This window comes from Eleginops maclovinus, chromosome 11, assembly GCF_036324505.1.
Source record: "Eleginops maclovinus isolate JMC-PN-2008 ecotype Puerto Natales chromosome 11, JC_Emac_rtc_rv5, whole genome shotgun sequence".
Lineage (NCBI taxonomy): Eukaryota > Metazoa > Chordata > Actinopteri > Perciformes > Eleginopidae > Eleginops > Eleginops maclovinus.
Window position 1 is genome coordinate 17343611 of NC_086359.1, and position 16415 is coordinate 17360025.

Consider the following 16415-nt stretch of genomic DNA (forward strand, 5'->3'; position numbering starts at 1 on the left):
CCTGCTCACTGAATTTTGAGATACACCTTCATCAAATGAGGGGATTCTGCAGGATTTCTCTTTCTTTGTAACACGCAAACCTGTAACTCCATCTGGAGGATACAAAAGAGCAGGCATGGATAGGCTTTGCATTGGTATGAGGATTCTATGTAAAGTCTCCTCTTTTTTTCAGAAGAAAAAGAAAGGAAGGGCATTTCTGTTTTATGTGTCTAGTTATTTCATAGTAGTGTTCAATAACAGGCACAATTCTATATACATTTTAGCATCACAGTTCACTCTCTCTATTCCCTCCTCTACCCACTCATGCCCATATAGGCAAAACCAAACAAAAAATGTTTAACAATTAAGATAATGTAAACTATAAAAAAGGATTAAGACAGAAACAACAACGACAAACAAACTCTAAACTAAAAAAAAACCTTACATAAACCAAATGTGCAAGCCATGAGAAGAAATACAAGAAAAAGAAAAACTGACAAATAATTATAAAATACCCTGACAATGTAGAGAACGACAGTATTATCATTTGTATGTTATTTTTAACCTTCAGGGCGCATAGCCATAACATGTACCATTCCATTATTGAACATATTTTGGATATGTTTTCTAAGGGAGAAAATAATGGGTACCACAGATCTTGAAAAACATGTCCATGATTATGGTTTTCAAATGCCTCTAATTTCCTCTAATTTTAGACATTATGTTATCTGATCTAGGAACAGTCTAAAGGTTGGGAGACATTCATACTTCCACAATAAAATAATACATTTCTTGGCAAAATATGTTATGTAATTAGAATCCTGCAATGTTTGGGATTAAGTTTAAAGTTTGGCATGTCATTTAATAGGTAAATACAGGGATTTAGATTAATTTCAGTGTCATATCAGCATGACTCGGATCCCAGACATATCTCAGGGGATCACAATGCCAAAACAGATGCTTGAAAGTTCCTTCTTTAACATTGTATCTCAGACAGTTCCCGAGAGTTTTCTTTGTAAATCCTGTGCATCTTTATGGGTGTGAGGTAAAATGTGTTGATGAACTTAAAGTTAGATTGTATTGCTCGTGAATGGGAAATGTATTTTTTCACACATATTCAGCCAAGTAGTTTCATCCATCTGCATCCCTCAGTCATTTCCCCAGATCTTCTTTAAAGTTAAAAAGGAGTGAGCTCTTTAAAAGCGTTACATTTTTTAAATAAAAAGGAAGGCCATTCAAACAGGGAAAAATCATGGCCCCAAATGAAGAGGATTTAAGTGATTTAAACTCCTATTTAGTCTCAGCAGTGTTGCATGACAGGTGAGAATACTGTTAGTTGTTTTTTTTCGGGTCCAGAAATGCTCAAGTGAGACTGTATCATTACTGAACCATGAAAACTTGATTGGATTCTAAATATTTCGTTTATTAGGGATGAACCACATATATTCCAGTGGGGATAAGGGGAAATCTTGTTATCATGTATTATTCTGATAAGGAAAGTATAGCTGATAAATTATCGTCTGATAACACAAAGCCAAATGGCTTGCATTGAATGTAGGGTGGTACAAACCTTTAAATTTGCTTTGAGATCTCTAAATAATACGCCTTGTAGGTCGGGACGGGATCTGTTTTACAGCATTGGAGCAAGACAACACAATTGCAAATTGCAAAAAAGGTTAAAAGTCAGGGGGAAAAAATCAATAAATTATAATTCATATTGTGCCTCCCAAAAGTTTTTTATCTGATCCAATTCAATAGTGCTAACCTTAGACTCTCATTCTATTTCTATTGCGAGGTTTAAAGGATAGCCTTGGTAAAGTAACACACGTGTAAATTCTTGTTCATTCCAGTGCATTTGTCCCTGATTCAGGGCACCTGCTCCTATAGTATCCACTGTTTTTCATCAATGACTAGTGGTTTCTTTTATTGTTCAGCTGTTGCTCAGAGGACTCTCTTTCTGCCCTTTCAGTTGTCAGTCTGGTTGAACCATTGCACAGCGTTTTGTCCTCTATGTACATAACAAACCCTTCAAACAAAATAACACCTATTGAGAAAAGGACTGTCTAAAATCTTAAGCCATGAAAGACTATTCAAAAAGTAAAATAGTCTTCATTTCAATGTGAATATAATGAATCAAAGCCTTTAGAAATGTAGCTCTTTGAATTGTAATTAAAGATTGTAATATAATTTGATAGTATCACCAGGCAGGCCTGAACAACCAAGGCCCTGCACATTATTCTGGCTGTTGCTTTTAAAGAAGACATATTATACTCAATGTCATACTGTGTTCTGTGCCTCTACTGTGCTCTTTATTTTTCTCATTCTGCCTGTGCTGAAAATCCTCTTTTCACCCTCTGTCTGAAACCAGAGCCCAGTCTGCTCTGATTGGTTAGCTGGCCGGCTCTGATCTGATGAATCAACCGCTAAGACATGCGTCGGAAATGTCCCTCCCCTTAGCATATCACCTTCAATGTGTTAGCGCTAGCCAAAAGAAGATAGTGTTACGTAGTGATGTCACTATGATACAGAAGTATACAAAGGAATCCAATGGAGGAGTTTGAGACAGGGGGGAGTGTGTAGGAGAGAAACTCTGTAGGGTATTGTCTTCAGCCTTTGAAGACAATTTGGATGCACAAAACCTTATATAACACACTACAGGAAAGGGAAATAAAGAATAATAGGGCCTCTTAGTATCTGTTCGCTTCAGATCAAAGTGACATCAGGCAATGCTGCAGTCTTAATATCCAAGCATTTAGATTAGTCTTACATATGTACAAACATGCCTGCATACACATACACGCAAACAAAATAACACAAATTGAGAATGAAGCATACTTTTGTGTAAATCTTGGCTCACAAACCTAATTTACATCACACTGTCTTACAGCTGTCACTGCCTCTTATATGTGATATGAATACAAAAATGTTTATCCACGGTGTTCATGTGGTATAATCTTTTGTTTGTTTTCTATTCATTTCAGACTAAACATGACAACTGAGACCTGTTTAAATCTTCAGTCAGAGATTTGCTGCATTTTTGCTCCATGTAAAGGCTTTCACTGTGTGACAAATCCTAATTGGTCATAGGGAGTACCTTCAGGGCGAAATGTACCTGATGCTGAGAAATGCGTTTCTCTAATTGGGTTTGCCCGTAATCTGCTGCTGCTGGAGAGCCTCCTGCATAAGGAGCATGGAAATCGTGTAATACTTGGAATTAGCTGCCAACTTGTTTGATTTAATTAATCAAAAATGAGCTTCCAGCCTTGGAACGCATTCTGCGGAAACTCTCCAGAGGAGACTGGCAAGTCCTTGGTTAGCTGTGAGAGCCCATACTCAGGCAATATGACTTTGTATGGGGAGTGAAATGTTGTTCAAATATTGTTTATCCGTGGTGGGAATTATACGGCAAGAAGTAGATGAGCTTTGTAAATAATGCATTCCAATAAGTATGGGAGACCAGAGGCAAATGTAAGATTTTATACATCAATAAGCCACAGACTGATCTAAAAACAATAGTCATCTTTGGATACGAATGTTTATATGAGCACTGATTGATAATACAATAAAAATATTATCATTAATAGGGAACCAACTAGGGTATGTAAAGTAATGAGAGAAGTCAGAGTGTTACATTTGACAATTCTAACTATATTAAGGGGCTATTATAAGCCAATATATAATACAGGTAAACCACTTGAAATCTACACAGACAAACTCAGAATGAAACAAACCTTTATTTTGGCAGATTTATTATAATAATCTATCATTAATAATAAACTTTCTCACAACATCTAATAATGTTTTTAACATTTATAAAGCACAATTTACACTAAAAATGTTGTTTACATATGAGCTGCTATACTAAAACCAACATTACATTTTTCTCAAGACAGCTGAAGAAAAATACTTTTACATTTATACCTCAAATCATTTTCAAATGCTCCTGTTCCTTTTCCAAAGTCAGAGAAATAAATCCTACTGAGCATGTGCAGAGTAAGTGTCATTATTCTACCTTTCTGATTGGAGTATTTGCCCCTGGTCTCCCCTAATTAAGACTTGCCTTTTAGCCTGGCATCGTTTCATAGACCGATGGTCCCTGATGTCCTATAATACCCATACATTATCTCTTATCATATACTGTATTTGACTCCGGGTACTTGACATTTTGCAGCAGGGAAGCTATCATTATCTCTGTTGTCTTTTTATGAGGCACTTTGTATTGAAAGATCTATATACAGATATCGTTGAGAGGATTGCTTTAGGGTTACACTACCATTTACTAAATCTACAGTTTGTCAAGGTTTACATGGGTCATTAAAAGCCTTGAAAGTTTTTGAATTTGAAGAAAATAAATCACTTCAATGTATTTGTGTTATGCAACAATATAAATTAAGTTCCTTCCATTTTTGTTTTCCTTGTTTTGCCGTGAGAGAAATCAAGACAAGCACATAGTCTGCCATCAGTGAACACAGCACACCACTAAGCCTTTATTTTTTGTATTGTTGTCAATGACCTTCTGTAAAACCTTATAGTTCTAATCAAGAAAACCCCACTTTTGTATCATCATTCCTGCTCCTTGTCTCACTTGAATTTGAGGGAATTGTGCCTGGATAGTCCTTGAATTTGATGATGAAAAACACTGGTATTCCTATATTATGTGGTTCTGTTTGGTGACCGCTTCTTCCTATGTGTGTTCTTAGATCCAGGATCTAGCTATCCGCTGCGTCCAGAAAAACATCATGAAGAATCGCGGCGTGAAGGACTGGCCGTGGTGGAAGCTCTTCACCACCGTGCAGCCCCTCATTAAAGTCCAGCTCACAGAGGAGCAGATGCGGAACAAAGATGTGAGGGGGCTTTTGTGATAAACCCTAACCGATTGATTCCACACTAAAAAAAAAATGCACCCCATGCCACAGCAGAATGGAACTTTTCATTTTTGATGTTACTTGTATTGCTTAATATTTCACACTTCTACCCATATCTTTACACTGATCTTATATAGCTGCATTCTGTGCTCACAGGAGGAGATACAGCAGCAGAAATCGAAGCTGGAGAGGGTGGAGAAGGAGCGGAATGAGCTGAGACTGAACACGGATCGATTAGAGAGCAGGGTGGGTCCATTTGGCCTGTAGCAATGCATGCTGGGAGGACGGTGTATACGATTGTCGATGAGTTAAACTCTTTCATTCCATCTAAAGATCTGATCTCAAGAAGTGTGTGTGTGTGTGTGTGTGTGTGTGTGTGTGTGTGTGTGTGTGTGTGTGTGTGTGTGTGTGTGTGTGTGTGTGTGTGTGTGTGTGTGTGTGTGTGTGTGTGTGTGTGTGTGTGTGTGTGTGTGTGTGTGTGTGTGTGTGTGTGTGTCCAGATCTCAGACTTGTCGGCAGAACTGGCTGATGAGAGAAGCACTAGTGAGTCAGCATCCCAGTTGCTGGAGACTGAGACTTCAGAGAGACTTCGCCTGGAGAAGGAAATGAAGGATATACAGGCACGTAAACAGCCCGATCTAAACTCACACTCTACCGTCATTATATCTCAAAAGTTCTCCATTGGCATCCATTACAGGGGACAGTTATTTGGAAGGTATAGTACCATGTCCAAAACATCAGCTGGCAGATCCCTAAAGTGTTGTCTATTAATATATTTGATTATCATCTCTGGGAAGTAAAGAGGGAATGAGCAAAGTGTTTACACAAGTGTTTTCATATCATTAGCTCGTAAGTGAATATTTGTAGATCTATTTTTTGTTCATCGGTTTAATTGCAAGTAATGTGTGGTGTCCACTGCATTAAACAGATCCCTATGCCTTCATTATAAAAAAAATATTGAAAAGAAGTGATTGGCATGATATTTTCCTTGATTCAAAGTGAAAAGAAAGACGGTATATGGACTGATTTATCCAGTCTTTATGACCCCTCAAAGCTCTTTACATTATAAGTCAAGTAGGCTAACATTCACACACATTCACACAACGTTGGCCATGGCTTCGGGAGCAACTCCTCCTTTAGTATCATGCCCAAGGATAGATGTTGATTGCAAAAGCTGCGATCGAACCCACAACCTTCCAATTGAAAGACTAATGCACTCCCTTTCAGCCACAGTCAAAACAAAGATCTGTCCTCTGTTGCGTTTCCTTGTACATAAGGGGTCTGAGGACAGAGAGCGTTGTATTCTGTAAACACTGTAAAGCCCCCTGAAATGTGTACATTTGGGCTATTTAAATACAATTTGATTGAATAAACATCTTTACTTTAATAATTAATGCGTGAAAAACTTAATTTGTGTGTGAATCTGCATTCCAGGCCAAGTTTGACGCCATGAAGAAACAGATGGAATCGCAGGAGATGGAGGTGATGGAAGCTCGGCTCATGAAAGCCTCAGATCTTAATGGGGAGATGGACGATGACGATGATGCGGGTTAGTTCAGCGATAAACTGCTGGCTTTTATTTGCAGGTGATGTAGATGCCAAGACAAGCGATGGGTCAACAATTTGAGGAATTGAAAAAACCTTTAATAAAAGTTTGTATGTTTATAATGCATAAACACAATTATGGTTCATTATAAGCACTGCACACTGAATTCAAATCAGAATCAGAATTCATTTACTAGTCCCGCAGCAGGGAAATGTACAGTGTTACAGCTAAAGGGGCACAGCAGGTAAAACAAAATGCATGCAATATATTAGTAATATAGACAAATGAGTACCCAGCCATGGCTAAAAATGTGTAGCAGAAATTAAAAGTGACATAAGTAACATATTTCGTTGTTGAGACATTTATATCAAAGGTATGTTTTTCACTTAAAGTGATTTTAAGCACAATTGAACAAAAAGTGTCTGTATCGCACAATGCAGGTTTATTACTCAAGATTGCAACAGTCTGCATTGTGTGGGGGTCTACCAGGGGCCGTGGTAGTTATACAATATAAATGATGAAGCATTTTATATAGAAGGTCAAGTATCAAAATGCTTCATAAGTCCTGGTCACTCACTGACATTGTGCTGGGATCATAGTGTATTATAATTCCTGCTGGAACACATTATATTGTTTCTCTGCAGATACACCAGCTGGTTATGTTTCACATAAGTTGACATTGTTTGCTCATTAAAACTATGCAAAAACAACATACACATAAACAAATATATACTGTATATATTAAGACTCAATTGACTCAAGTGAATTAAATCCTGAATGATATTTGTCTTACCTGTATGAATACAGTGCTATACGCAGTCCTTGAACTCAACTCTATATATTATTTTTTACTCTCTGATGTTAGTTTATTCCTATTTCTATTTTGTGATGTTTATATATTTTTAGAATTGTTTTATTTCTACTCTTTTAATTTCTAATGCGCAATGCCTTGTTTTGTTTTATGCTGCTGCAACGCAAACATTTCCCCGTTTGGGATTATTAAAGTACCTCTTACCTTATCTTATTATACGTACGTTTATAAAGCAATACATACATAAGAAATGTGACTTTCTCTTTGGAACCACTTTCTTGTCATCGTTGTTCTTAGACATTTATTTTCACTCCCCTAATTAATTGGTCCTTGTGACATTCTCAGCAGTTTGCCAGGACCTGGCTAATGGGCATGTCAGCTCAGGTCACAAGCATAATTCACTGAAGCAAGCGCAGCAGCATTATGTGCACAGTTAGAAAACTCTAATGCTAATGTCTGTAGCGGTGGGAATTAGCAGCTTTATCTGACATGGCAGCGAGACTTGGCCACATCTTGCGTAATGCTATTAAGTGTATTTTCCAAGTTTGAGACTTACCGCTCGGGGATTAAGATGTTCGCTCCCAGGCATACAGCTAATGCCTTTTACCGATTGGTCTCCACCCTCCCACTGAGAGCATATTGTCCGCAAGCCTTTTTTTTTCTGGTTTCCCCACTTCCCCCTTCACCTCACCTCAGCAGACAAGCCATTACAGAGCATATCAGAATTCTTAGATGAATGAGAAAATAATCGTTGGGATCAGAGCCGGTGGCCCTGCAAGTTGTCATTATGCTATATATATGCTAATGAGCAGCGCTGATGGAGGAGCCACTGTTGGTATGTGAAGGAGAAATGGACAGCCTCTGAAATGATAAGGCTTGGAAATGAACCTGAACCTGAATGTCTGCCTGGCCGCTGTTATGGTTCTGATAGCCTCTGACAGCTCCAGAATTAGGGTCGGCTAAGAACTGTGGAAAGTGCCACTTAGACGTGTCCTTCTCTAACTACTATTGTGCTGTGCTCTGAATTCTTACCTCAGGTTTATACAAGATTAGAGCCAGAAAGCAAAGGCAGCTTCCTGTCCAAAGTTTTTGACCTCATAAGGTCGGGATTTGACGAGAGACGTTCTATTTTCCTGAAAGATTATATGAATGTAATAACCATTACCGACAGTACAGTACAGTACACTCCATAATCCACAGCATACATAATTTCTGAGCTTTTGAGCCTTTTTCTCCTTTGTATATCCTCCTAGAAGTACATTAAAAGGCAGGAGACACTCAAAATGTCACAGAGACATTTCCTAAGTCATACGTCTTTTCTTTCTTCCAGGAGGTGAGTGGCGGATAAAATACAACCGGGCCATTCGTGAAATGGATTTCACCAAAAAGAAACTTCAGCAGGAGTTTGATGAGAAGCTGGACACAGAGCAGCAGGGCAAAAGACATGTCGAGAGAAGGGCAAGACACTTTTTTAGATCAAGTCCTCAAAAAATGTCAATCTTAAGTTGCCAGTTATTTATATAAACAATATGCTATCATGAAAGAATAATACAAAGGCTGTGTGTTGACTTGTTTATTTGTGTGTGTGCACGCTGCAGCTGGCTGATTTGCAGACAGATAATGAGGATGTGCAGCGCTCTGTGCAGCAGCTGAAGAAGAAGTGCCAGAAAATGACGGCGGAGCTTCAGGACACAAAGCTTCACCTGGAGGGCCTGCAGAGCCGCAACCACGATCTGGAGAAGAAGCAGAGGAAGTCAGTTTCTTTGTCTGGCTTGCTTTTCTTTTCCAAACACACATTACAGAGAACATATTGCTGTTTTTCTACTGGAAAGCCCTGGCGCAGGCACTCTGACCTGCCCAGGCAGAAGAACACTAACATTTTCTTTAATTTGACTGAGTCGTTCTGTAATCTGTGGCATTGCATTAGCCGAGAAAATGAGTCAGGCTTTAAGCACTTGAGAAGCTATCGCTGTGGCAGAATGTGATCTCTCCCCTGTGGCTAATTGAAGATGCTCTGTGGGTGAAATTATTTTCTGCCGCGCTTCAGAGAGAAAAACAGGGAATTACAACGAGCTGACAGCATGAAACACTTAGCTGTTAAGTTCACTAACCATAAGTGTTTCTGCCCCAGACAATTGAAGAACACATTTTACACGTTATTGCAACCCAATTGTAAATTGATGTCTAATAGAGGAGGAGGCTGAACTAGAGGGAGCGCAGAATGCAGCTCTTTGTCCAGAATAGCTTCCAAGGCTCAAAATCTCCTAAGCAACAGGAGTGATATTTATGTATTGAGTTACTGTGGTTTATATTTAAAATGTTCTACACAACTTCTTCTATCACTTCACAAAACTATGAACATAACTAGATGTAATTCAGAGGTGGAAGAAGTAATCTAGGAATACATAAGTAAAAGTCCTGCATCAAAATCTACTTAAACTATCAAATCACACAATTTTAATGCACAATTTTAAAATAATTTATATTTCTTTATTTAATTCAAATAAAAAATGAATGTTTTGCTGGCAAACAAGGATCTTTTTATTTTATTTTATGTATATTTTCTACTATATACAGTGGGGCAAAAAAGTATTTAGTCAGCCACCAAATGTGCAAGTTCTCCCATTTCAAAAGATGAGAGAGGCCTGTCATTTTCATCATAGGTACACTTCAACTATGAGAGACAGAATGGGGGAAACAATCCAGGAAATCACATTGTAGGATTTTTAATGAATTAATTGGTAAATTCCTCGGTAAAATAAGTATTTGGTCACCTACAAACAAGCAAGATTTCTGGCTCTCACAGACCTGTAACTTCTTCTTTAAGAGGCTCCTCTGTCCTCCACTCGTTACCTGTATTAATGGCACCTTTTTGAACTCGTTATCAGTATAAAAGACACCTGTCCACAACCTCAAACAGTCATACTCCAAACTCCACTATGGCCAAGACCAAAGAGCTGTCAAAGGAGACCAGAGACAAAATTGTAGACCTGCACCAGGCTGGGAAAACTGAATCTGCAATAGGTAAGCAGCTTGGTGTGAAGAAATCAACTGTGGGAGCAATTATTAGAAAATGGAAGACATACAAGTCCACTGCTAATCTCCCTCGATCTGGGGCTCCACGCAAGATCTCACCCCGTGGGGTCAAAATGACCACAAGAACGGTGAGCAAAAATCCCAGAACCACACGGGGGGACCTAGTGAATGACCTGCAGAGAGCTGGGACCAAAGTAACAGAGGCTACCATCAGTAACACACTACGCCGCCAGGGACTTAAATCCTGCAGTTCCAGACGTGTCCCCCTGCTTAAGCCAGTACATGTCCAGGCCCGTCTGAAGTTTGCTAGAGGGCATTTGGATGATCCAGAAGAGGATTGGGAGAATGTCATATGGTCAGATGAAACCAAAATAGAACTTTTTGGTAAAAACTCAACTCGTCGTGTTTGGAGGAGAAAGAATGCAGAGTTGCATCCAAAGAACACCATACCTACTGTGAAGCATGGGGGTGGAAACATCATGCTTTGGGGCTGTTTTTCTGCAAAGGGACCAGGACGACTGATCCGTGTAAAGGAAAGAATGAATGGGGCCATGTATCGTGAGATTTTGAGTGAAAACCTCCTTCCATCAGCAAGGGCACTGAAGATGAAGCGTGGCTGGGTCTTTCAGCATGACAATGATCCCAATCACACCGCCAGGGCAACGAAGGAGTGGCTTCGTAAGAAGCATTTCAAGGTCCTGGAGTGGCCTAGCCAGTCTCCAGATCTCAACCCCATAGAAAATCTTTGGAGGGAGTTGAAAGTCTGTGTTGCCCAGCGACAGCCCCAAAACATCACTGCTTTAGAGGAGATCTGCATGGAGGAATGGGCCAAAATACCAGCAACAGTGTGTGAAAACCTTGTGAAGACTTACAGAAAACGTTTGACCTCTGTCATTGCCAACAAAGGGTATATAACAAAGTATTGAGATGAACTTTTGTTATTGACCAAATACTTATTTTCCACAATCATTTGAAATAAATTCTTTAAAAATCCTACAATGTGATTTCCTGGATTTTTTTTCTCATTTTGTCTCTCATAGTTGAGGTATACCTATGATACAAATTACAGGCCTCTCTCATCTTTTTAAATGGGAGAACTTGCACAATTGGTGGCTGACTAAATACTTTTTTGCCCCACTGTATATATAATACTGAAGTGTTGCTTGTGAATTTCAAGAAGGGATCGATTGCGTTTTATCTTAACCTATAATAACATATGACTTATTATTTGATGATGTTGTTGTTGATACAATATTTGACTCTAAATTGTACTGGGGTAGAAGTATAAATTATCAGGAAAGGAACACACTCAAGTAGAGTACCTCAATAGTGCACTACTTAAGGAAATGTATTCAGTTAAGCTCTTGTATTTTTATCCATTACATATCCTTTAACCAAATTTGGGTGCTTTGTGTAATTTCATCTACATCATTTACTATGATGCTCGGCTGTTTAGGCCTATGGAACCCTAGTCAATATATTTGCTGAGCTTTTTGTTCATGTGTGTGTTTTCAGATTTGACCTGGAGCAGAACCAGGCTCAGGCAGAAGTACAAAGAGAGAGGACCCAGAGGGAGAAGCTGGCACGAGAGAAGGACTTAATGACTGGTGAGATGTTTAACCTCCGCCAGCAGCTGCAGGTAAGCCCCTTCACACTTTAAATTCACTCTGACGTCCTCTCTCCGGGACTACACGTCTGCTCTCTATTTGACGTAACTGGGCTGGTCCAGATGTGCATTTTTACTGTATCTCGTCCGCCTGCAGAACAAGGACGATGAATTGTGCTCGACGAACATAAAGGTGCAGCAGCTGGAGGCAGAGCTGCAGGATCTGTCCTCCCAGGAGTCCAAGGACGAGGCCTCGCTGGCAAAGGTCAAGAAGCAGCTCCGTGACCTTGAGGCCAAAGTTAAAGACCAGGAGGAGGAGCTGGACGAACAAGCGGGAAGCATCCAGATGCTGGAGCAGGTACAGGGCGCCTGAGGGGGTATTTCAAATCTGTATGATGAAATATTAAAGATTATTTACTGCTCAAAGTAGCTTGTATCACACTTTTGGGATTCAAACTCAAACATGTAAGTCCTATACCACATCAAGACTGCTTTTTATCCTCATATTTTTCAAAAGGGTCCCCATGTTATTTACTTTTTTTAAGACATCTCAAGTATATAACAGATAGTTTTCACTAGTTTTAATTGAAGTGACAGGGTTGAAACACACATTTAGTGTTTAATTGGACTCATGGATAACCTGATTTGGCAAAAGGCCAAAGAACATTTTCCCCTATGACGGATGCAATCTCTCTGGAACATTTTAAAATCTTCAATTCTGGCAAAGACATCCAGATCATATCAAATTCAAGGGACAAAAATCTTGATCACTGTGACCTCAAAAAGCTGAGTTTGTGCCAGAACATTGCTAATCATGAAAACTTGTTGTATACATTCAACAGCAAGGCTGAAATTCTAGGTGAATTCCGTGATTGTGCATTCATTTAGCGTGCCGTTACATGTGTGTCTCCTCGTGTTGCTCTCAGGCTAAGCTGCGGCTTGAGATGGAGATGGAGAGGCAAAGGCAGACCCACTCCAAAGATATCGAGAGTAAGGATGAAGAGGTTGACGAGATCAGGCATTCTTGCAGTAAGAAGGTGAGTGCTGCTCTTTTCTCCTCTTAAATATGTGCTCATTTGTTCCACATAGCTCCTCTAACTTGAAAAATCAATTGATAAGGCTGGGTCAAGCTGGCATGAGAAACACACTCACACATGTGTGTTGAAATACATTTTACTGAGAGATGCAGGCAAATTCAGTTTGAGTTAAGTTTCTTTGGCAACAGTATCCGTCCCATGCAGGAAGCATGGATGCTGTATTTATCAGAAGAAAGTTGAAATAATATTAATATAGTTTATAATAAATAAGATTATGTCAAAGGAACATATAGCACAATATATCTCCCAAACTGATTGAATTTATTTTAAAGAAATATGTTTTGTCACGTTTTTTTCAAACCTTGCTTCCGTTAAAGCATCTTCAGGCTTTAGTTTATAGAACAACAATTAAAGTAAACAACACATGACCACATTATACAGTTGAAGAGAAGCAATAATACAATGGGAGCAATACTTCATGCTCTTTTTTGTGTTTACCAACCATAAAGTAGATGGCGAAATGTTTTCCAAGTTAAAGCATTCTTTAAACCAAATGCCATGATGATGAACTGGAGAATTAGATTTAGTTGTGTGTGGTTTTTTTATTATATTGTTCATTATTTGAAAATGTATTGTTTCATTGTAATCCTGCTAGTAATCCCCATTGTTTGTATATATGTATAAAAGTAATCAGATTATGTCTTTTGTTCCCAATTACATAGACCCATGTCATGTATTTCTTTACTCCCAAAGCCTGAGTGCATGCATATAAAACAAATGAAATACAATTTGGAATACAATAAGTGTCCCCATTTGTATTAAATACAAAATTCTACATTTTATTTCCAAATAATTTATGTACAGGCTACTATATCAGCTCAGGGGGATTTGTCTTTGACATGCGACAGCAGCCGTGTCTAACAGGATGGAAGATGGTGTGTTATGTCTGACTTTTTAATCACTTATCATCTGTTGGTGCATCCTGACACTCTGTTCATGTGTCCTGCAGCTGAAACAGATGGAGGTGCAGCTGGAGGAGGAGTATGAAGACAAGCAGAAAGTGTTGCGTGAGAGGAGAGAGCTAGAGTCCAAACTGCTCAACGCCCAGGACCAGGTACAAGTGTGCAATTTAGTGCGCGCCTCTTCTATTTCAATTGGAGAGAAGCCGCTTTTCAGTCTGGATGGGTGATGTGGGTTTGTGAAGGAGGATGGGGAAATTGGAGAGTGTAGCAACACCTTTTCAAATGTTGTGATTCAGGTGGGCCAGAGGGATGTTGAGACAGAGAAGAGGCTGAGGAAAGACCTGAAGAGAACCAAAGTCCTTCTGGCTGATGCACAGATTATGCTTGACCACCTGAAGAGCAACGCCCCCAGCAAGAGGGAGATTGCCCAGCTTAAAAATCAAGTATGCCACCCTCTCAAACACCTTCCTGTGTATTGTACTGAAAGAAACATATTTTCAACTGTGATAAATCCTGAGCGTTTCCAGGATAGATCCTTGATCCCGGCCCATTAATGGATCTCCCTCCTCTCCCCTCTGGCTTCTTTTCCTCCCTCCTGTTTCTCACAGCTAGAGGAATCAGAGTTCACTTCCGCAGCAGCAGTGAAGGCTCGAAAGAGCATGGAGATTGAAATAGAGGACTTGCATATCCAAATGGAGGATGTGGTCAAAACTAAGATGTCGGTGAGTTTTGACTCAAGAATATTTTTTCAAAGAAAGCAATCACAAGAGGTTTTTCCCATGAGTAAGACAAGACGATGACAAGACAGCCCCAACGTCATTTGATATTAGCTTTGACTGTTAACATGCAATATTGTTGAGGGAAGAAAAGGAGACTAGAATAAGGATACTTAATGTTATCCACAATGAGAACAGTCGGAATGACTTTAGATACACTGTATTTAGATACAATATACCATGTTTCAGTTTTAATTGACATGAACTAAAACAGTTTTGATTTTCTTACATGACTAAATAAAAACAGCGTTCGGTTGCAAATGCACTCATTGTTTATTTCTTATTCTCACAATACAACAATACATTTCTGACAGTAGTACTGTGTATATTATCACACATTTATCTATAATATATGTATAGATACTCAAATACATAAACCCTGTCTTTCATCTCACAATACAAAGAGTATTTTTTGATATAAAAAAACAAATTGTTTCTGTAAATGCTTCTATGCCCTTCAATTTATGAGCAAATAAAACCCCAAAACTGCAAACACTATTTATTATTAATGCAGGTTTGTGCCTTCCCTTTTAGAGATACAGCCGGGTTTAACAATGTGTGAATCATCAAACCATGGTGGGGTGTTAAAATAATAAATGCCCTTTGGCAGCATATATCTGAATTCAACATTTTTCTCTAATGGATAAATAAGCTTTGTTGACTGTTGTTTTTTTTCTCTCCATCTGCTCATTAATGGCTGTCTCCTGAGAGCGCTGCCTCATAGACTGAGGGTGTTTGTGTCTCTGGGGACGACACGCAGAGTGCTGTGCGCCTGTGCTTTGCTTGTTAATTGCTGCATTTATGGCAAGGGAAGGTCTTGTAACATTTCCCAGATTAGAGGATGCATATGAGGGCCTGCTTCCCCCTGAACACAGAGGAGGAACTCTAAATAGGACATCACCAGTATGCTGCACTTTCTTCAGCCCAAATACGCCAATTGATTATCTCCAATTGGTCTCATTCTGCAGCCAGAACCCCCACTCCAGATTGTGTTTCTCTGCCATCATACGAGATTCCAGGACTAACGACCGTTTATCATATTCAACGACTCATGAATAAATCCTGTCATTCTACAGTATGCAAAAACATGTGAGTGTGTTTCCCTCTGCTTTCGTCCTTCAGCTGGAAGAGCAGGTCAGCCGTCTGCAGAGGGAGAAGAACGACCTGCAGTCCCGTAATGAGGAGGATCAGGAAGACATGAATGAGCTGATGAAGAAACACAAAGCTGCAGTTGCCCAGGTAACCAAACATGCCTTGGTGAGAAGTTAAAGTAGCCTATATGAGAGTAATTATAAATAATTACAGTTGTATGAATTCTTCTGTTAACAATGCTCAGACCAAGATCAATATCCAACAAAAATAGTCTGGATTCGGTTCTGTGAGTGGTGGAATGTTTTTGGGGGGTTTTTCCATCCTGTAGTGTGTTATATAGGTTTGTAAATAGTCTGCAAAAGCTAACATGCTCAAGTTCACGCAAAGGGAAGTTTCTCTCCCACACACCGCTCCTTGCCAGAATCCAATGTACTCCTTTGTTTATTCCGTCACATAATTACATCACAAAAATAAAGACCTTTTTGAACATTAAAGCCTGTAACATGTCAGAGTAGAGGCCGAAAATACAAATATGAACCTGAAAATGAGCATAATAGGGCCCCTTTCAGTGTATTGTTGAGGTATTTGTACTTGAACTTGAGTATTTCCCTCTGAGATGTAGTGGAGTAAAAGTATGAAGTGGCAAACTTTGTACTTTTTTCTACACTGAATTATTTGACACAATTAAGCTGCTTTTTACATAAT

The 16415-nt window shown here is 39.2% G+C and overlaps 1 protein-coding gene across 1 annotated transcript in view; it reads left to right on the top strand.

The window, feature by feature from the left end:
* The window catches only part of LOC134872617 (unconventional myosin-XVIIIa-like), a 93206-nt gene that overhangs the window by 57520 nt on the left and 19271 nt on the right, over positions 1-16415 (top strand). Inside the window, exons 26-38 of the mRNA XM_063895995.1 lie at positions 4680-4823; positions 5001-5090; positions 5345-5464; positions 6279-6393; positions 8532-8659; positions 8800-8954; positions 11753-11876; positions 12001-12201; positions 12770-12880; positions 13890-13994; positions 14139-14285; positions 14451-14564; positions 15741-15857. Of these exons, the coding sequence (XP_063752065.1) occupies positions 4680-4823; positions 5001-5090; positions 5345-5464; positions 6279-6393; positions 8532-8659; positions 8800-8954; positions 11753-11876; positions 12001-12201; positions 12770-12880; positions 13890-13994; positions 14139-14285; positions 14451-14564; positions 15741-15857 (1671 nt within the window). The remainder of the gene's footprint in view (positions 1-4679; positions 4824-5000; positions 5091-5344; positions 5465-6278; positions 6394-8531; positions 8660-8799; positions 8955-11752; positions 11877-12000; positions 12202-12769; positions 12881-13889; positions 13995-14138; positions 14286-14450; positions 14565-15740; positions 15858-16415) is intronic.